The sequence below is a fragment of the Dendrobates tinctorius genome, unplaced genomic scaffold (genome assembly GCF_039654945.1).
Source record: "Dendrobates tinctorius isolate UK_male_01 unplaced genomic scaffold, ASM3965494v1 ptg000036l, whole genome shotgun sequence".
Classification (NCBI taxonomy): Eukaryota; Metazoa; Chordata; class Amphibia; order Anura; family Dendrobatidae; genus Dendrobates; species Dendrobates tinctorius.
In genome coordinates this window covers 7,581,175-7,598,179 of record NW_027361704.1, presented here as the reverse complement: position 1 = coordinate 7,598,179, position 17,005 = coordinate 7,581,175, and the positions used below count along the sequence as shown (strand labels likewise).

The window sequence follows — 17,005 nt, the reverse complement described above, 5'->3', positions numbered from 1 at the left end:
TATTCCCACATGATTCTCACATATCCCCCCCTCTGCTCAGACCACTCCGGTCGAGCAATGACACCCGCCAAACAGTGCACTCGGGACAGGGCATCTGCATTCCCCATCTGTACCCCTGGGCGGTGCTCCACCGTAAAAGTGTAGGCTTGCAGGGCAAGGAACCACCGGGTCACCCGGCTATTCCGTTCCTTGTTCAAGTGCATCCACTTGAGAGGGGCATGGTCAGTGAGCAGCCTGAACTTTCAGCCCACCAGGTAATATTTGTGGGCCTCTAGAGCCCACTTAATGGCGAGGCACTCTTTTTCTATGACTGCATACCTTTGCTCGTGTTTATACAGCTTCCTGCTGAGATAGAGGACTGGGTGTTCCACTCCGTCCCTCACTTGTGAGAGTACGGCCCCGATACCGGTATCAGAGGCATCCGTTTGTACCACAAACTCGCTGCGGAAGTCCGGAATCACCAGTACGGGCTGAGAGCAAAGTGCCCGTTTTAGGCTATGGAAGGCTTCTTCAGCCGCTAAACTCCATTTAATCATGACGGAGTCTTTCCCTTTTGTAAGATCCGTCAGGGGGGTAGCGATGGCTGCAAAATTGGGTGTGAACCAGCGATAATAGCTGGCGATCCCCAGGAAGGCTTGCACCTGCTTCTTGTTGACAGGTTGTGGCCAGTCCTGAACCGCCTGAATCATATCAACTTGGGGTTTAACAACACCCCTCCCAATTACATACCCCAAATACCGGGCTTCTTCTAGCCTGATGTGACATTTCTTGGGGTTCGTGGTTAGACCTGCCTCCCACAGGTCGTCAATCACAGCTTGTACTTTCTGGAGATGAGTCTCCCAGTCCAAGCTGTAAATGACAATGTCATCCAAATAGGCCGAAGCGTACCGCCTATGTGGCCTCAGGACTCGATCCATCAGTCTCTGGAAGGTCGCCGTGCCCCGTGCAGTCCAAACGGCATATACACATACTGAAATAAACCTTCCGGTGTAGCAAATGCCGTCTTTTCTCTGGCAGCCTCAGCCAGAGGGATCCCCTTTGTTAGATCTAGGGTCGTAATATACCGGGCTTTTCCTAACCGATCTATTAACTCGTCGCCCCGTGTCATAGGGTAGGCATCAAATTTTGAGACCGCATTCAGTTTCCTGAAGTCATTGCAGAACCGGATGGTGCTGTCCGGTTTAGGAATTAACACAATCGGGCTGGACCAAGCACTGTGCGATTCCTCAATGACACCTAACTCTAACATTGCCTTCACTTCTCGGGAAACGGCTTCACGGCGCGCTTCCGGAATTCTGTAGGGTTTCACGTGAACAGTGACACCAGGTTCCATTACGATGTCATGTTTCATTAGCGTAGTCTGCCCGGGTTTTTCTGAGAAAAACTTTTGGTTGTGAAGTAGAAACTGCCTGACCTCAGTCTTTTGCCGCTCCGAGAGAGTCTCTGCAACCCGTCCCTCCGGTACGGTATGCGTGCAGACGGGCCGGGCCAGCTCCGCTGACAAGGCAGACCGATCTTTCCAGGGTTTTATCAGATTTACATGATAAATCTGTTCAGGTTTCCGTTTACCTGCCTGGTATACTTTGTAAAATAGTTTTCATTGCATAAAACCACCAAAACATAACAAAATGACCTAAATGAGGTATCGCTGTAACCGTACTGACCCGAAGAATAAAACCGCCTTATTAATTTTACCGCTCGCGGAGCGGTGTAAACGCACCCCCCCAAAAGAAATTCATGAAACGCTGGTTTTTGTTAATTCTGCGTCCCAAAAATCGGAATAAAAAGCGATCAAAAAATGTCACGTGCCCGAAAATGGTACCAATAAAAACGTCAACTCGTCCCGCAAAAAATAAGACCTCACATGACTTGGTGGGTCAAAATATGGAAAAATTATAGCTCTCAATATGTGGTGATGCAAAAACTATTTTTACAATAAAAAGCGTCTTTTAGCGTGCGACAGCTGCCAAACATAAAAACCGCCATAAATAGTAAATCAAACCCCCCGTTATCACCCCCTTAGTTAGGGAAAAATAATAAAATAAAAAAAATGTATTTATTTCCATTTTCCCATTAGGGCTAGGGTTAGGGCTAGGGTTAGGGCTAGGGTTAGGGCTAGGGTTAGGGCTGAGATTAGGGTTAGGGTGTGTTGGGGTTCGGGTTGGAGTTAGAATTGGGGGTTTCCACTGTTTGGGCACATCAGGGGCTCTCCAAATGCAACATGGCGTCTGATCTCAATTCCAGCCAATTCTGAGTTGAAAAAGTCAAATGGTGCTCCTTCCCTTTCAAGCTCTGCCATGCGCCCAAACAGTGTTTTACCCCCACATATAGGGTATCAGCCTACTCAGGACAAATTGCAAAACAACTTTTGGGGTCCAATTTCTCCTGTTACCCTTAGGAAAATAAAAAATTGGGGGCAAAAATATCATTTTTGTGGAAAAAAATGATTTTTTTATTTTCACGTCCGAGCGTTATAAACTTCTGTGAAGCCCTTGGGGGTTCAAAGTGCTCACCACACATCTAGATAAGTTCCGTGGGGGGTCTAGTGTCCAAAATGGGGTCATTTGTGGGGAGTTTAAATAGTTTAGGTACATCAGGGGCTCTCCAAACGCACATGACACCCGCAGACCATTCCATCAAAGTCTGCATTCCAAAACGTCGCTACTTCCCTTCCGAGCCCCGACGTGTGCCCATACAGTAGTTTTCTCCCACATATGGGGTATCAGCCTACTCAGGACAAATTGGACAACAACTTTTGGGGTCCAATTTCACCTGGTACCCTTGGGAAAATAAAAAAAATGGTGCCTAAAAGATCATGTTTGTGGAAAAAATACGAATTTTTTATTTTCACGCCCGGCGTTATAAACTTCTGTGAAGCACTGGGGGGTTCAAAGTGCTCACCACACATCTAGATAGGTTCCTTGGGGGGTCTAGTTTACAAAATGGTGTCATTTGTGGGGGGTTTCCACTGTTTTGGTACATCAGGGGTTTTCCAATCGCGACATGGTGTCCGATCTCAATTCCAGCCAAAAACGTCAAATGGCGCTGTTTCCCTTCCGAGCTCTGCCATGCGCCCAAATAGTGGTTTACCCCCACATGTGGGGTATCAGCGTACTCAGGACAAATTGCACAATAACATGTAGGGTCCTGTTACCCTTGGGAAAATAAAAATTGGGGTGAAAAGATCATTTTTGTGGAAAAAATATGATTTTTTAATTGTACCGCTGTACGTTATAAACTTCTGTGAAGCCCTTGTGGGTTAAAAGTTCTCACCACATATCTAGATAAGTTCCTTGGGGGGGGTCTAGTTTCCAAAATGGGGTCACTTGTACGGGGTTTCCACTGTTTAGGTACATCAGGGGCTCTCCAAACGTGACATGGCGTCCGATCTGAATTCCAGCCAATTTTGCATTGAAAAAGTCAAACGGCGCTCCTTCCATTCTGAGCTCTGCCATGTGCCGAAACAGTCGTTCCCCCCACATGTCAGGTATCAGCGTACTCAGGACAAATTGCACAATAACTTTTGCAGTCCAATTTCTCCTGATACCATTGGTAAAATAAAAAAAATTGAACCAGAAGTATTTTTTTTGTGAAAAAAAAGTTAGATGTTCATTTTTTTTTTAAATATTCAAAAAAATTCCTGTGACGCACCTAAAGGGTTAATAAACTACTTGAATGTGGTTTTGAGCACCTTAAGGGGTGCAGTTTTTAGAATGGTGTCACTTTTGGGTATTTTCTATCATATAGACCCCTCAAAGTGGCTTCAAATGTGATGTGGTCCGTAAAAATAAAATGGTGTTGCAAAAATGAGAAATCGCTGGTCAATTTTTAACCCTTATAACTTCCTAACAAAAAAAAATTTTGGTTCCAAAATTGTGCTGATGTAAAGTAAACATGTGGGAAATGTTAGTTATCAAGTTTTTTGTGTGCTGTATCTCTGTAATTTAAGGGCATAAAAATTCAAAGTTGGAAAATTGCAAAATTTTCAAAATTTTCACCAAATTTCCATTTTTTTCACAAATAAACGCAAGTTATTTGAATGAAATTTTACCACTGTCATGAAGTACAATATGTCCCGAGAAAACAATGTCAGAATCACCGGGATCCATGGAAGCGTTTCAGAGTTATGACCTCATAAATGGACAGAGGTCAGAATTGTAAAAATTGGCCCGGTCATGAACGTGCAAATCACTCTTGGGGGTGAAGGGGTTAAAATCATTAGATGCACCAGAGACTCCATCGAATACTTTGTCCAGTTGCGTACGCCATAGCTTTTCTCATTCACGAAAATCCATCTGCCAAGAGATGGTAGCTGTGAAAATATATATATTTTATTGTCATATTCACTATTATTTTGTCACCTTTGTGATATATTATTGTTTTGCACTGTCACTTTATATATTGATGTATTTGCAGTTGATAATGCTGATAAGTTGATGCAGTACCTCATTTTTATCTAACACAATATGTTTGGGATATACCATTCAATATAATGTGATGGCAAGCCTATATACAGTAAGCTATCTGTTTTTAGGATCCTATGATTAATCCCCCAGTGTGATGTGCAATTACTATTTTCATCGCTAGTGCGCATGTCTGCGGTGACGCTGTGCTGGGGGCGTCCCAGTGACGCTGCTGGATGATGTGTGCGTGTCACTGGGTATTCCTGTGACGCGCGCGGTCTTCCTGGCGCCGGGTGTGACGTCACATCCGGTTCATAGACCCGGATACATGCGCCGCGGATTAGCGCATGATTTGGAACCTGTAAGTGGCCTACATTATGGAGGACCTTTAGGCTGAGTGCACACGTACTTTTTGGCCCTGCGGATTTTTCCGCGCAGAATGGAAGAAATCCGCAGGTCAAATGACCTGCATTTTTCCTGCGGATTTCTTCCATTTTTGATGCGGTTTTCATGCGGTTTTTGTGCGGTTTTCCATCGCGGTTTTCCCCCTGCGGATTTGGTGACAGGGGAGATGGAAAACCGCACAAAAGAAGTAACATGCTGTGGATTTTGTACCGCGGGAAAACCGCGCGGATAAATCCGCAGCGTCTGCACAGTGGTTTTTTTTACATTGATTTTAAGGCTACTGTACATCACAATGCAGAAATGCAACGTTTCTGCGCGGTAAAATCCGCTGCGGAACCGCTGCAAATCTGCATCGTGTGCACACAGCCTTAGACAGCAGACACCGCAGCAGCTCCTGGAAGAAGCCCACGCGAAACGCGCGTAGGGGCACAGTGTGCAGCGGTCCTGACAGCAAATGGGTGAGCAATGACTGTGAGGTTATGACCTGAGGACTATTAGCAAAGGATTACTTTGTAACTCACACCTCACTAGGGGATTACTTTACCAATGCTAATTAGTATCCATGGGGCCTCTGGTGTATAATGGCACTGGCTCTAGATATGATAATCTTGTTTGCTTTTAGCAACCCTGCACATAGTTGCACCTTAAGGCCCCTTTACATTTAGCAATGCACCAGCGAACCGACCCGGTCTGCATCGCTGGTGCATGGCTAAATGATCGCTAGTGAGCTGTCACACAGGCAGACCTCACAGCGATGCAGCAGCGACGCAGCGCATGATACCCACCTTTCACACACATCGATCCTGACGTCCTCCCGCCCGCTTCCACGCGTCGCTTGTCGTCACAGCAGGAAGCTGACGACGAGAAATGGAGCCGGACATTCTCGTGCGATCAGCGATGGACAACGGGGGAGCCGGTCGGAGGTAAGTATCACACATAGCGATATCGCTAGCGATATCGCTATAACGTCACAAAATCGGTGACATTATAGCGATATCTCTATGTGTAAAACCCCCTTTAGTCTCTTTGTAACGCATTGTCATATATATATGGTTGTTCATTTGTGTCTATGTATTGTATACATTTCTGTTGAGTACTATTAAAATATTGAATTAATTTTATTGGTGGATTTAGACTCCTTTTTTCTGGTGTGTTCATATATGTATTGGCGTTTTCCATGGGCTAATGCCTGTCTGTGGTGTAAAATATTCACCACTATCTGTAATGATCTCTGCTGCTGGGATTTTGCATTAGAAAAATGCAACATGTAGCATCTTGAGCACCTGGGCGCACACCTGGAAAAAACGCAGAGCACGAAAACACACATGAACGCATTTGCTATACCATGTGCCCACCATGTTAAAGATAGGGGAGCAATGCGCATGCGCAAGATAGCGCACGAGGCGCAGCGCAAAAAAACGCTATTGTGAAACCAACCTTAGTGTGATTTTATTGTATGTGACACATAAACTGCTGGCTTTTTATCGGTGAGTAAAAATCGGACAGCACTCACATGGTCCGAGTGCTGTGCAATTTTTTTTTCTCACACCCATAGACTTGCATTGGCGAGTCTCGGCCAATATGCGCATACACTATTTTACACGCATGCTGAATATGCCCGAGAAAATAAACAGTGATCTGTGCTGCCTCATAGATTAACACTGGGCCGAGTGCTATGCGATGTTGGTGTAGGTGAATCTTATGCCTGAGATCCCTTCATTAATATATATGAAAAACAAGAAATGCTCCACTATATATTTTACCCAAGAAGCTAGGTTTGTATTCCTCAGAACTGCATGTGCCCTGGATATCTTTCTGGCTCCAAGATATGGAAGAAAACTTTTTCAGAAATCCGGCACTTCTATTGAGATACTTTTAAAACAGGTACATGTTCATCTTAAAAGTTTCAAGCATTACTGCTCTTCATCATAGACAAAGATAATTAGTATACATACTGTATGCTTTATAAGGAAGTACTATGCACCGATAAGAAAGAACCTTCACATTTGTACACAGAAAATTAGACTTAAACTAAGTCTGTACATACCTTATAGTACACATATTAAAAAAATGAGAATATGCAATTTAAATGTCAATGGCTAAATCATTATTAAATACAGACAGCACAAATCCATAAATATATAATACATTGAGGTATGAATAAATTCAATAAATAGGCAATAAATCTTTTTCCAGTTTAAGACATAAGGTATCTAATTGTTTAGTTTTAAAAGGGTTGTCGAGACTTGGGGTTCAAGTCTGCTGTTACTCTATGCGATGTCAGATTTCTGAGTCCTCACAGCGCACACATTGCGTACCGGAACTGTAAGAAAAAGTCCTTACTGAGAGCTGGAAGAGCTGGGAAAAAGATGTAGACAATCCTCTTATCAAGCTGAGGTTGATGTTTATTAGGAGATACACAGCAGAACAGGTACAGAAAGTCAGTTGAGATACAGTATGCAGACACAAAACAGGGATCCAGATGGGCGAAGAGTCGCTGAGAAGTCTGGCGATGGAAAGGCCCCGTACTAAGTCATGGGAGCCTTTTTATACATAATACAAACAAAGAAAGCTGCATTTTGCCGCAGAGGGCATTTACATGATCATTCTAGAGAAACATGTGTTTTAGAACAGAGAATATAATGACATAATACGACGACATTAATTAACGTTTCCCCAAACAACTCTAAAACCCATAAAAGTCATTGTTGTCTATAGCTACTGTCCTTCATCTTATCACTGCTTCCAGACTTGATCCATAAATTCCTGCATTTGACATTTTAATGAATTTGTTCTCTACCAACACTATCACACATACACACATTGACCTTATATTTGTTAACCCTATTCCCCTATTGATCCGATTTTCCTTTATGCACGTCCGCTCAGTCTGCTAGCAGACATGATCTCATTTTACATCCACTTTTCCAAAGTACATCTTATTAGTTCTATTGTAAAAGTTGAATCTGTTGTTTTCTAACTTTGACAAGATGGTTGCCTGGTTCATCATGGCAGCTCAGTATGTTATAGCTAACCATTCTCTTACAGGAACCTGCTCCATAATGGTGCACCCAATGAACATGTAGGGATGTTGGGGAAAGCAATAAACGTGTTGTCTGGAAATTAGTTAGTGATGATTGGCACATGCTGGGCTTCATATCTTTAGGATAGGTCAAAATTTCTTACTCCCGGAAAAGGGTTCTCCAAGAATATGACAAAAACAGCTGCTGTCATATATTTCAAGCTGCAACCTTTCCTATTCACATGTCAGGATTGGTTGCAATCTGAATAAACACTGCTTGAGACATGTGTCTTGACTCGTGAACAAACATAACTGATCTGCTCACGCAGCTTCAGAGCAAAATTGGTGTTGGAGAAAAAAACTCATTCTCAATTGACTGAGCACAACAAGCTTTTTTTGCAAACTTGAGTCTTGCTCATTTGTAAACACATTCTGATGAGTCAGTCTGATAGGTTTACAGCTGAGCAAGGTGACTAAGGGTACCGTTACACCTAGCGATGCACCAGCGATCCCGACCAGCGATATGACGCGGTCAGGATCGCTGGTGCATCGCTAGGTGGTCGCTAGTGAGCTGCCACACAGGCAGATCTCACCAGCGACATCGCTGGGGACGGGGATCGCTACTTACCTGTCAGACGCGGCGATCTAGCGTCCTCCCGCCCGGCTCCACGCGTCGCTCATCGGCGCCACAGGAAGCCCAGCAGGAAGTGACCGACGAGGAATGGTCCAGGACCTTCTCGCGCGATCAGCGATAACCAGCGGGGGAGCCGGTCGGAGGTAAGTATCACATGCAGCGATATCGCTAGCAATATCGCTGCAACGTCACAAAATCGGTGACTTTACAGCGATATTGCTAACGATATCGCAGTGTGTAACGGGGGCTTAACAGAGCATAAAGCATGACTGAGGCTGGAGAAAAAGTCTATTGTGCTCAGTCATCCAAGGAGAAATTAATTTTCTATTTTCCACTCCAACAGTCCTGGTTCATGACTGTTTGAGTAGATTAGTTATGTCTATTCGTGATGCTGTACAGTCTAGACAAATGTCTCAAGCAGTGTTGCTTCAGGCTGAAACCTGTCCTGACAAGTGACTAAGGGGTTGCATCTTGAAAAATTTGTTGTAGGCAATTTTTATCACATATTCGGACAAACCCTTCAATTTTATCCCATAAAATATTTTAATGAAATCTTCATTATTTAAATAAGTTAGAATTAATTGTATTAGTTTTACTTAAACTTAAATAGTTGTTTATAACATTTGTTCTGCTTATTAAACAGGTGGATTAGGTTTGAAGAGAAAACTGAAGATGGAGGAGAGAGATGGAGTAAACCCCACGTTACCACACTTTCATTGCATAGTTTATTTGAGTTAAGAACATGTTTTGAAAGAGGAATTATTTCACTGGATGTAGAAAATAACACATTCAAAGACATTGTCGGTAAGTAATTGAAATGCGGTAATGAATCAGCTTAATTAGACAGCACAAAACAATCGTATTTCTAATGTTCTAACTAACTTTAACTCACTGGACAATGCACATAAAGAGTCTCTGTCACCAGGTGGAAATTGATAAGTTATAACACTTTATTAATGCAGCTCCCTTGAATTTTAAGGCTATGTGCACAAGTTGCGGATTGTAAGCGTTTTTTTGCGTTTTTTTCGCTGCGAAGAAGCAGTGAAAATGCTGCAAAAACTTATACAAAATGCAACCCATTGAATTCAATGGCATTCCGCACATGCTGTGGTAATGCTGCGTATTTTTCCGCTGCGGAATCGCATCGCAGAAAACACGCAGCATGATCATTCTTTGTGCGGAAAGGAATGCATTGATCCGCTTACTTTCCGCATGTGGCTATGCCCACCATGCGCAAAGTAGGTGGATTATGTGAGAATGGTACCCAGGGTCTGGAGGAGAGAAGACTGTCCTCCAGGCCCTGGGTACCATATCCCTGTTGACAATGACCTGTGATGACGTAGCGGTCTTGCGTGATGCTACGTCATCTGGGGTCATTGTCGCAAGGCATCGCTGGGAACGGGACTTGCCGGGAGCTATTGATGCATAGGCAGCATCAATAGCAAAAAATTGGTCACACTTGTCAAACACTATGTATTGAAAGTGACACGTGCCTACCTATTGCAAATCACTAATAGTACAAGTAAAGGGGTTTTTTAATCATAAATACTGTACATAATAGGAGTAACGGAAAGGGGAAGAGGACTGTAAGCCATATAGAGCCTGAAGACCCACCTCTTCCGACAAGCCTATAACCTGCAGTAACCACCGATCGACCAAACCGCTGCACGACCAGCTCTACCCTCGCCTACTGTATTATCACCCATCCCTTGAAGATTGTGAGCCCTCGCGGGCAGGGTCCTCTCTCCTCCTGTACCAGTTATGACTTGTATTGTTTAAGATTATTGTACTTGTTTTTATGTATACCCCCCTCACATGTAAAGCGCCATGGAATAAATGGCGCTATAACAATAAATAATAATAATAATAATACTGACCCAGATGTTCACTGCATGTGCCTCACAGTGAGCATCTGGGTCTGTATGGTTTACAGTCCTCTCCCCCTTTCCGTTACTCCTATTAGGTACAATATTTATGATTAAAAAAACCCTTTACCTGTATTATTAGTGATTTGCAAAAGGTAGGCACATGTCACTTTCAATACAAATCTATATTATGTTTGATTTTTTTGATTTTTTGTTATGTTTACCTATCCATGCATTGCTCATTCAATATTCATATATTTGCTACGATCTTTAAGCACTAGGCATTTTATCACAATTTTTTTTGTCAAATCTGTTTGGAAGTTTTTTATTGATAGTAATTCTTTTTGTATAATCTGACTCATTTTTGAGTATTATTATAGATCATAGATCAACTGAAGGGAGTTTGGATTGTACCACCACAGGTTTTATTAAGAGATACGGTATATATATTTTCTCTTTTATTTTACTTACCTGTTGCTGGCTGATACCATATTTTGGGTTTTTTTTTCACATTTTCTATTTTTTGGCCCATCTCCTGTAAATTTTTACTTATATTTTATATTTTGTCTTGTATTTTTTGTTGGGTTGCTATTCCCTTTTCTGTTCTTTATTTTTCATGTAATGATTTTTTTTTAATATAATTTATTAATAAAATTTGAATTGTTTATATTATACAAGTTGTGTGTCATATTTTAGATTGCACCAAATGTATGGTATGTCTCCTTTGTCCCCAAGACAATCCTGTGAACAAAATTCGCCACTTTTTGATCTTGTGGCTGATCCTCTTTAAAGTGTTAGGACTAACTCTAATGATTGTTGATTGGGATAATTTATTCTTTCTCAATTTGTTGTTTTCTTTTGGATATTCAATAGATTATACCTGATTTGCTACTAGGCTCATCTTCAGGTTGCTGAGCCAAGTGTCAGGACGCAATGAACAGGAAGATCTAGAGCTAAATATGAGCCAGGGAGCACAGACGACTACAATGCTCAAAATGGCTGCAGATCTCTTGACTTGGGATGATAGCCTCACAGATATTTATAAAACTGTCATGCACCTAAATGGTTCTGTGTGATGGTAGTTGCCTTGTTTGTATCAATGGTAAACCATGGCAGATTTTCCCAGAATTTATGAAAGTCTTGCTGTCAAGATAAAATAAAAACACTTATACTCGCCATTCCAGCAATATTGGCACTCGCATTCTCAGGGCTCCCGTGCATTTGGTATGACACATGAGCCCTGCGCCCAATCAAAGCTGGTGTCACTGTCCCCGCCTTTGAACAAATCGAACATCAAGGGGAAGTCAAGGCTTCTCTCTGACTTCCTATAGATGTTTGATTTGTCCGCAGGCGGGGACAGTGTTCTAGCTATTAAATTAATTGCATGTTTCCTGTTTGTAAACATGTGTTTTACATTTTGAAAGTTATTGTCTTTTTTTTTTCCAGAGCACACTCTAAAACAAAAGATTTGTACAGACAGAACAATTGAAGAGGAAAATGAAAACATATTGTATACGCTTCTTAAAGGACATGAACACCACATAAAAAAGTCATACAGGAACAGGATAAAAGATGCTATTAAACTATCACATAAAGGTAGGTTTCCTATTTTGTATGTCAACTAAACGTCACTTTATTAAAGAAAACGAATACCTTCAGGATTTTTATTTACGTAAATTGCATGTATTTTTTGAATAAAGATATTTTTTGCCATTGGGATTTATCACAAATTTTGCTGTGTTTGCTTTCTTTAGTTCCTATGTTGTACGGTCTAGTACAGGCTGCAGAATGAGTTATCTGAGAATCTGTTAGTGACTGTTTCTGATGAAGTGTTTACAACTCTTTTTATCTGTGTTTTTGTAGCTCCTCTCAGCTGTTATATGTAAGATAAAAGGACAGAGGGATACATTATCCACAACAGCTAGAGTTTACTGCCAAAGGTTACAAAGTGATTACAGCAAAAACAGTAAAACAATGATTTATTAGTATATAGTTAAAAACAATCTACAAGGGAAAAACAGGGAGGGAACAAACCTCCAAAGGGGATGTGCAAGAAGGGGGGAAAGCAGGGTGTAGAATGTCCATCAATACTGTCATACATGGAATACAGTTTATATTTGGGCAAAGTAATGTAGCCATATACCAATATATCAGATGGTGCTGAAGGGTTCGGCTGACATCTCTCCTCTTCCTTGGAAATGTCTCCCTGGCCTCTGACTGAACAGCGGGGGGGGGGCTTAACCTCGATATGATATAAACCGCCAACTTCTGATTTATCTTCATTCCTGTACATTCGACCTGAAGAAGAGGTCACTGAATGGACCTCGAAACGCGTTGTCTCTGTATGTACCATAAATAAAGTACTGATATTGGAACCAATTTCTACTGTCTACTGGATTTCCTCTATTTGATGGTTGAAATATAGCAGCGTGGGAATCTGGTGTTTTTTTTCCCTTTTGGGATCTCTTCCTTGAGTATTAGGTCCCAAATAGTATCTGGACCAGGTGATCCAAATATAAAGTGCTTACTGCAATAAAGAAATCTGCTTGGACAGGTCAGAATAGTTTGTGAAGCTGCTATAAAGGTATATGGAACAAAATATGCTGATATAAACTGCTACAGTGATTTTATAAATAAATATGTGGTATTACATTGTTAAAGTGCAATGGAATTAAAGAATCACTGAAGTCAAAGAAGAGTACATCACCTGAGACAGTTGTTAAATGACAGGACCTTAGGAGAGACAGGACAGCCGCACATCTCCAACCCCTAAGCCGTTTTGCAAAAGCTTCTCTTGGGGGTGTGATGTGCTCCTCTTTGACTCTAGTGATTCTTTAATTTCATGGCACTTTAATAATGTAATACCATATATACAGCTCTGGCAATAATTAAGAGACCACTGCACAGTTTTGTAAAAATCAGCTTCTCTACATGTCTGGCAGCCATTCCATTCCAGTGTCAGTTGAATTCCAACCAGAGTACACCTCATTCTACTTAATGTGCTTCTGATTAGGTGATCACCTGAACCAAATCTTATTTAATGAAGGAAAGTATAAAAAAAACCCTGCTGTGGTGATCACAATCCTCTTGCAATAGGACAAGCTGGATGGCAAAACAAGTGCTAGAAATATTCCAAAAGTACCGTATTTTTCCGACCATAAGACGCACTTTTTTCCCAAAAAATTTTGGGGGAAAGTGGGGGGTGCGTCTTATGGTCGCAATACATGGTACTAACCTTCTGGCTGGTGCGCTGGTGGCAGTGGGCGGCGCTCTGCGGTGCGGTGGTGGCAGCGGGCGGCGCGCTGCTGCCACAGCCCCAGCACAGCTGCACCTACCCCAGCGCAGCTGCCCCAGCACAACCGGCCTGCCCCAGCACAGAGCCGCCACCGCACGAGCCTGGACCACTGAGTGACCCCTGTGGCTACTTCTCCACCTGTGCCGGATCCCTTCCCAGGTAAGCTGAATTCGGACTGTAAGATAGACCCCCATTTGACACATTCTTTTTTTCCCCCTATTTTCCTTCTGAAAATTGGGGTGCGTCTTATAGTCCAAAAAATACGGTAATAGAAATGAAAAAATAACTTTTAACCATGCCAAAGTGGTTGAAAAGTCTTGAGTGAGGAAAAGAAGGGATCAATTCAATTCTGGCTTTACTAGCAGAGGGATACAGTGAGCATCATGTTGCCTCCAACCTTAAAATTTCTAAGACGGCAGTACATTGCAACAAGATCAAGCAGCAGGATAACATCAAGTGACCTACAAAAGGAATGGCAAATGGAAGCTGGGGTGAAGTGCACAGCAAGAACAGTTTGTAGCAGGCTCCTAGAGGCAGGGCTCAAGTCATGTAAAAGTAGAAAAAAGCCTTTCATCAATGAGAAGCAAAAGAGAGCCATGCTGAAGTTTGCTAAAGACCATAAGGATTGGACCATAGAGGACTGGAGTAAAGTAATCTTCTCTGATGATTCTAATTTTCAGCTTTGCCCAAGACCTGGTCATCGAATGGTTAGATAAAGACCTGGAGAGGTGTACAAGCCACAGTGTCTTGCACTCACTGTGAAATTTGGTGGAGGATTGGGGATAATCTCTGAGGATGCTTCAGCAAGACTGGAATTGGGCAGATTAAGCTTTGCGAAGGAGATATGAATCAAGCCGCACACAAGGTTAAACAGTTGATTCCTTCTGTTCAGGCAATGTTCCCCAACTCTGAGGACTGGTTTTTCCAGCAGGACAATGTGCCATGCCACACAGCTAGGTCAATCAATGTGTGGATGAAGGACCACCACATCAAATCCCTGTCATGACCAGCCCAATCTCCAGACCTGAACCCCATTGAAAACCTCTGGAATATAATCAAGAGGAAGATGGATAGTCACAAGCCACCAAACAAAGAAGAACTGCATAAATTTTTGTACCGGGAGTGGCATAAGGTCACCCAAAAATAGTGTGAAAGACTGGTGGACAGCATGCCAAGACACATGAAAGCTGTGATTAAAAATCCATGGTTATTCTACAAAATATTGATTTCTGAACTCTTCCTGACTTACAACATTCATATTGTTGTTTCTAAATGATTATGAACTTGTTTTCTTAGCATTGTTTGTGGTTTGCAAGTACTGCATTTTTTTGTTATTTTGACCATTTCTCATTTTCTGAAAATAAATACAAAATTTAGTGATTTGAAATTCGAAGACATGTTGTCAGTAGTTTCTAGAATAAAAGAGCAATTTACATTTTACTCAAAAATATACCTATAAAGAGAAAAATCAGACAAACTGAAAATTTTGCAGTGGTCTCTTAATTTTTGCCAGTGCTGTATATCTGTAAAATGACATGCAAGCCAACTGAAAAAAGTGTCAAAGAAGGGTCCCTAAATCAATTACCAATAATAAAAAAAAAACTAAAAAGATATCTTATTATGCATTAAAAACAATTCTCTAGAAAAAAACCCAGACCAGGATAGAGTTCAAAGGGCTCATACTCATTTGTGTTAAAAACGGACTAGTGCAATCCGATAAAAAAATTGGACTGCACTCTGACTAGTATTAGCCATTGATTCAGTGCTTATCTGCACATTTTTTTCTCAGCTTGGATTGGACTGAGAAAAAAATTCATAGCATATTACAAGTGGGCGCATACATAGGGTGAGACTCACCTGTGCAAGTCTGAGTGTGATAAAAAAAAAAATCACAAGGCACAAGGTGCCAAGTTTTAATCACCCAACTACTGGAAAACCCGACATTTCATCAGGCAAGTTTAGTAAGTTTACAGCGTGACCTGTCAGAAAATAATTGATAGAATATATACAGTATACTGTATATATACAGTATATAATATGTTCTGTCCTCACTAAATGAAGCAGAAGTCATGTAGCTTATACAGTCAGCTAAACCGCTATACCGGGGTCAAATAAGGAGACTGTAGTTGAATCTGTGCTTTATTAAACGTGATGGTATATTGGTGCGGCGAAGCCACAAGTAAAACATACATATACATTCAGTCAATACAGGGTACATCAGAAATTCTTATATACATATTGCAATATAAATTAACATCTGCACTAATAGCTAACCAGGACAGAACTAACTAAGCAGGCTAATAAGGGACAGGAATTACATGCAGGAAGCATAAATACATAACAGCGATGCTATCACAAGGGGAGAAGAGAAATGAGATGCAGGCAGAAGGAAAATGGAGAACTGGAGGGAAATGGAGGCTGAACTAACTATAATCCTTTGCAAAGGCTACCAGGATGCATTGCAACCTTACCAGAATACACTGCAAAAGCTTACCAGAATGCACTGCAATGGAGGGAAAAGTACAAGCAAAGTGAAATTAAAACACCATAACACTGTGGTTATGACTCTGGTCACTAGATGGAGCCAAAAACACTGAAAACATTAACAAGCAGATAATCGAGGATTATGAATCAGATGTTGGAGACAGAACACTCCCCGTCTGACATCAAACAGATGTTCCTATTCTTTTTCTCTTACTTCTCTTCTCTTTATTTTACTTAAATGTTTCAGATCACCAAACAAATTTAAAATTAGACAAAGATAACACAAGTAAACACAAGATGCAGTTTTTAAATGAAGATCTTTATTATTAAGGCCCTGTGTGAAAGTGATTGCCCCCTAAACCTAATAACTGGTTTGGCCACCCTTAACTGCAAGAACTGCAATCAAGTGTTTGCAATAACTGGCAACGAGTCTTTTACAATGCTCAGGAGGCATTTTGACCCACTCATCTTTCCAGAATTGTTGTAATTCAGCCACATTGGAGGGTTTCTGAGCATGAGCCGCCTTTTTAAGGTCAAGCCACAGCATATCGGTCAGATTAAGGTCAGGACTTTGACTAGGCCACTCCAAAGTCTTAATTTTGTCTTTATTAAGCCATTCAGAGGTGGAGTTGCTGGAGTGTTTTGGATCATTGTCCTGCTGCATAACCCATGTGCACTTCAACTTGAGGTCACAAACAGATGGCAGGACATTTTTCTTCAGAATTTTTTGTAGACAGCAGAATTAATAGTTCTGTTTACCACAGCAAGTCTTCCAGGTCCCGAAGCAGCAAAACAGTTCACCACAGACGATCACACTACCAGCACCATATTTTACTGTTGGTATGATGTTCCTTTTCTGAAATGCTGTGTTGCTTCTACGGCAGATGTAATGGGACA

The 17,005-nt window shown here is 41.6% G+C and overlaps 1 protein-coding gene across 3 annotated transcripts in view; it reads left to right on the top strand.

Annotated features, from left to right (window-relative positions):
* Positions 1-17,005, top strand: part of SLC4A9 (solute carrier family 4 member 9) — a 983,109-nt gene that overhangs the window by 99,162 nt on the left and 866,942 nt on the right. For all 3 annotated transcript variants that reach the window (XM_073573700.1, XM_073573698.1, XM_073573697.1), the window contains exons 2-3: positions 9,108-9,268; positions 11,776-11,925. In XM_073573700.1, the coding sequence (XP_073429801.1) occupies positions 9,108-9,268; positions 11,776-11,925 (311 nt within the window). The remainder of the gene's footprint in view (positions 1-9,107; positions 9,269-11,775; positions 11,926-17,005) is intronic.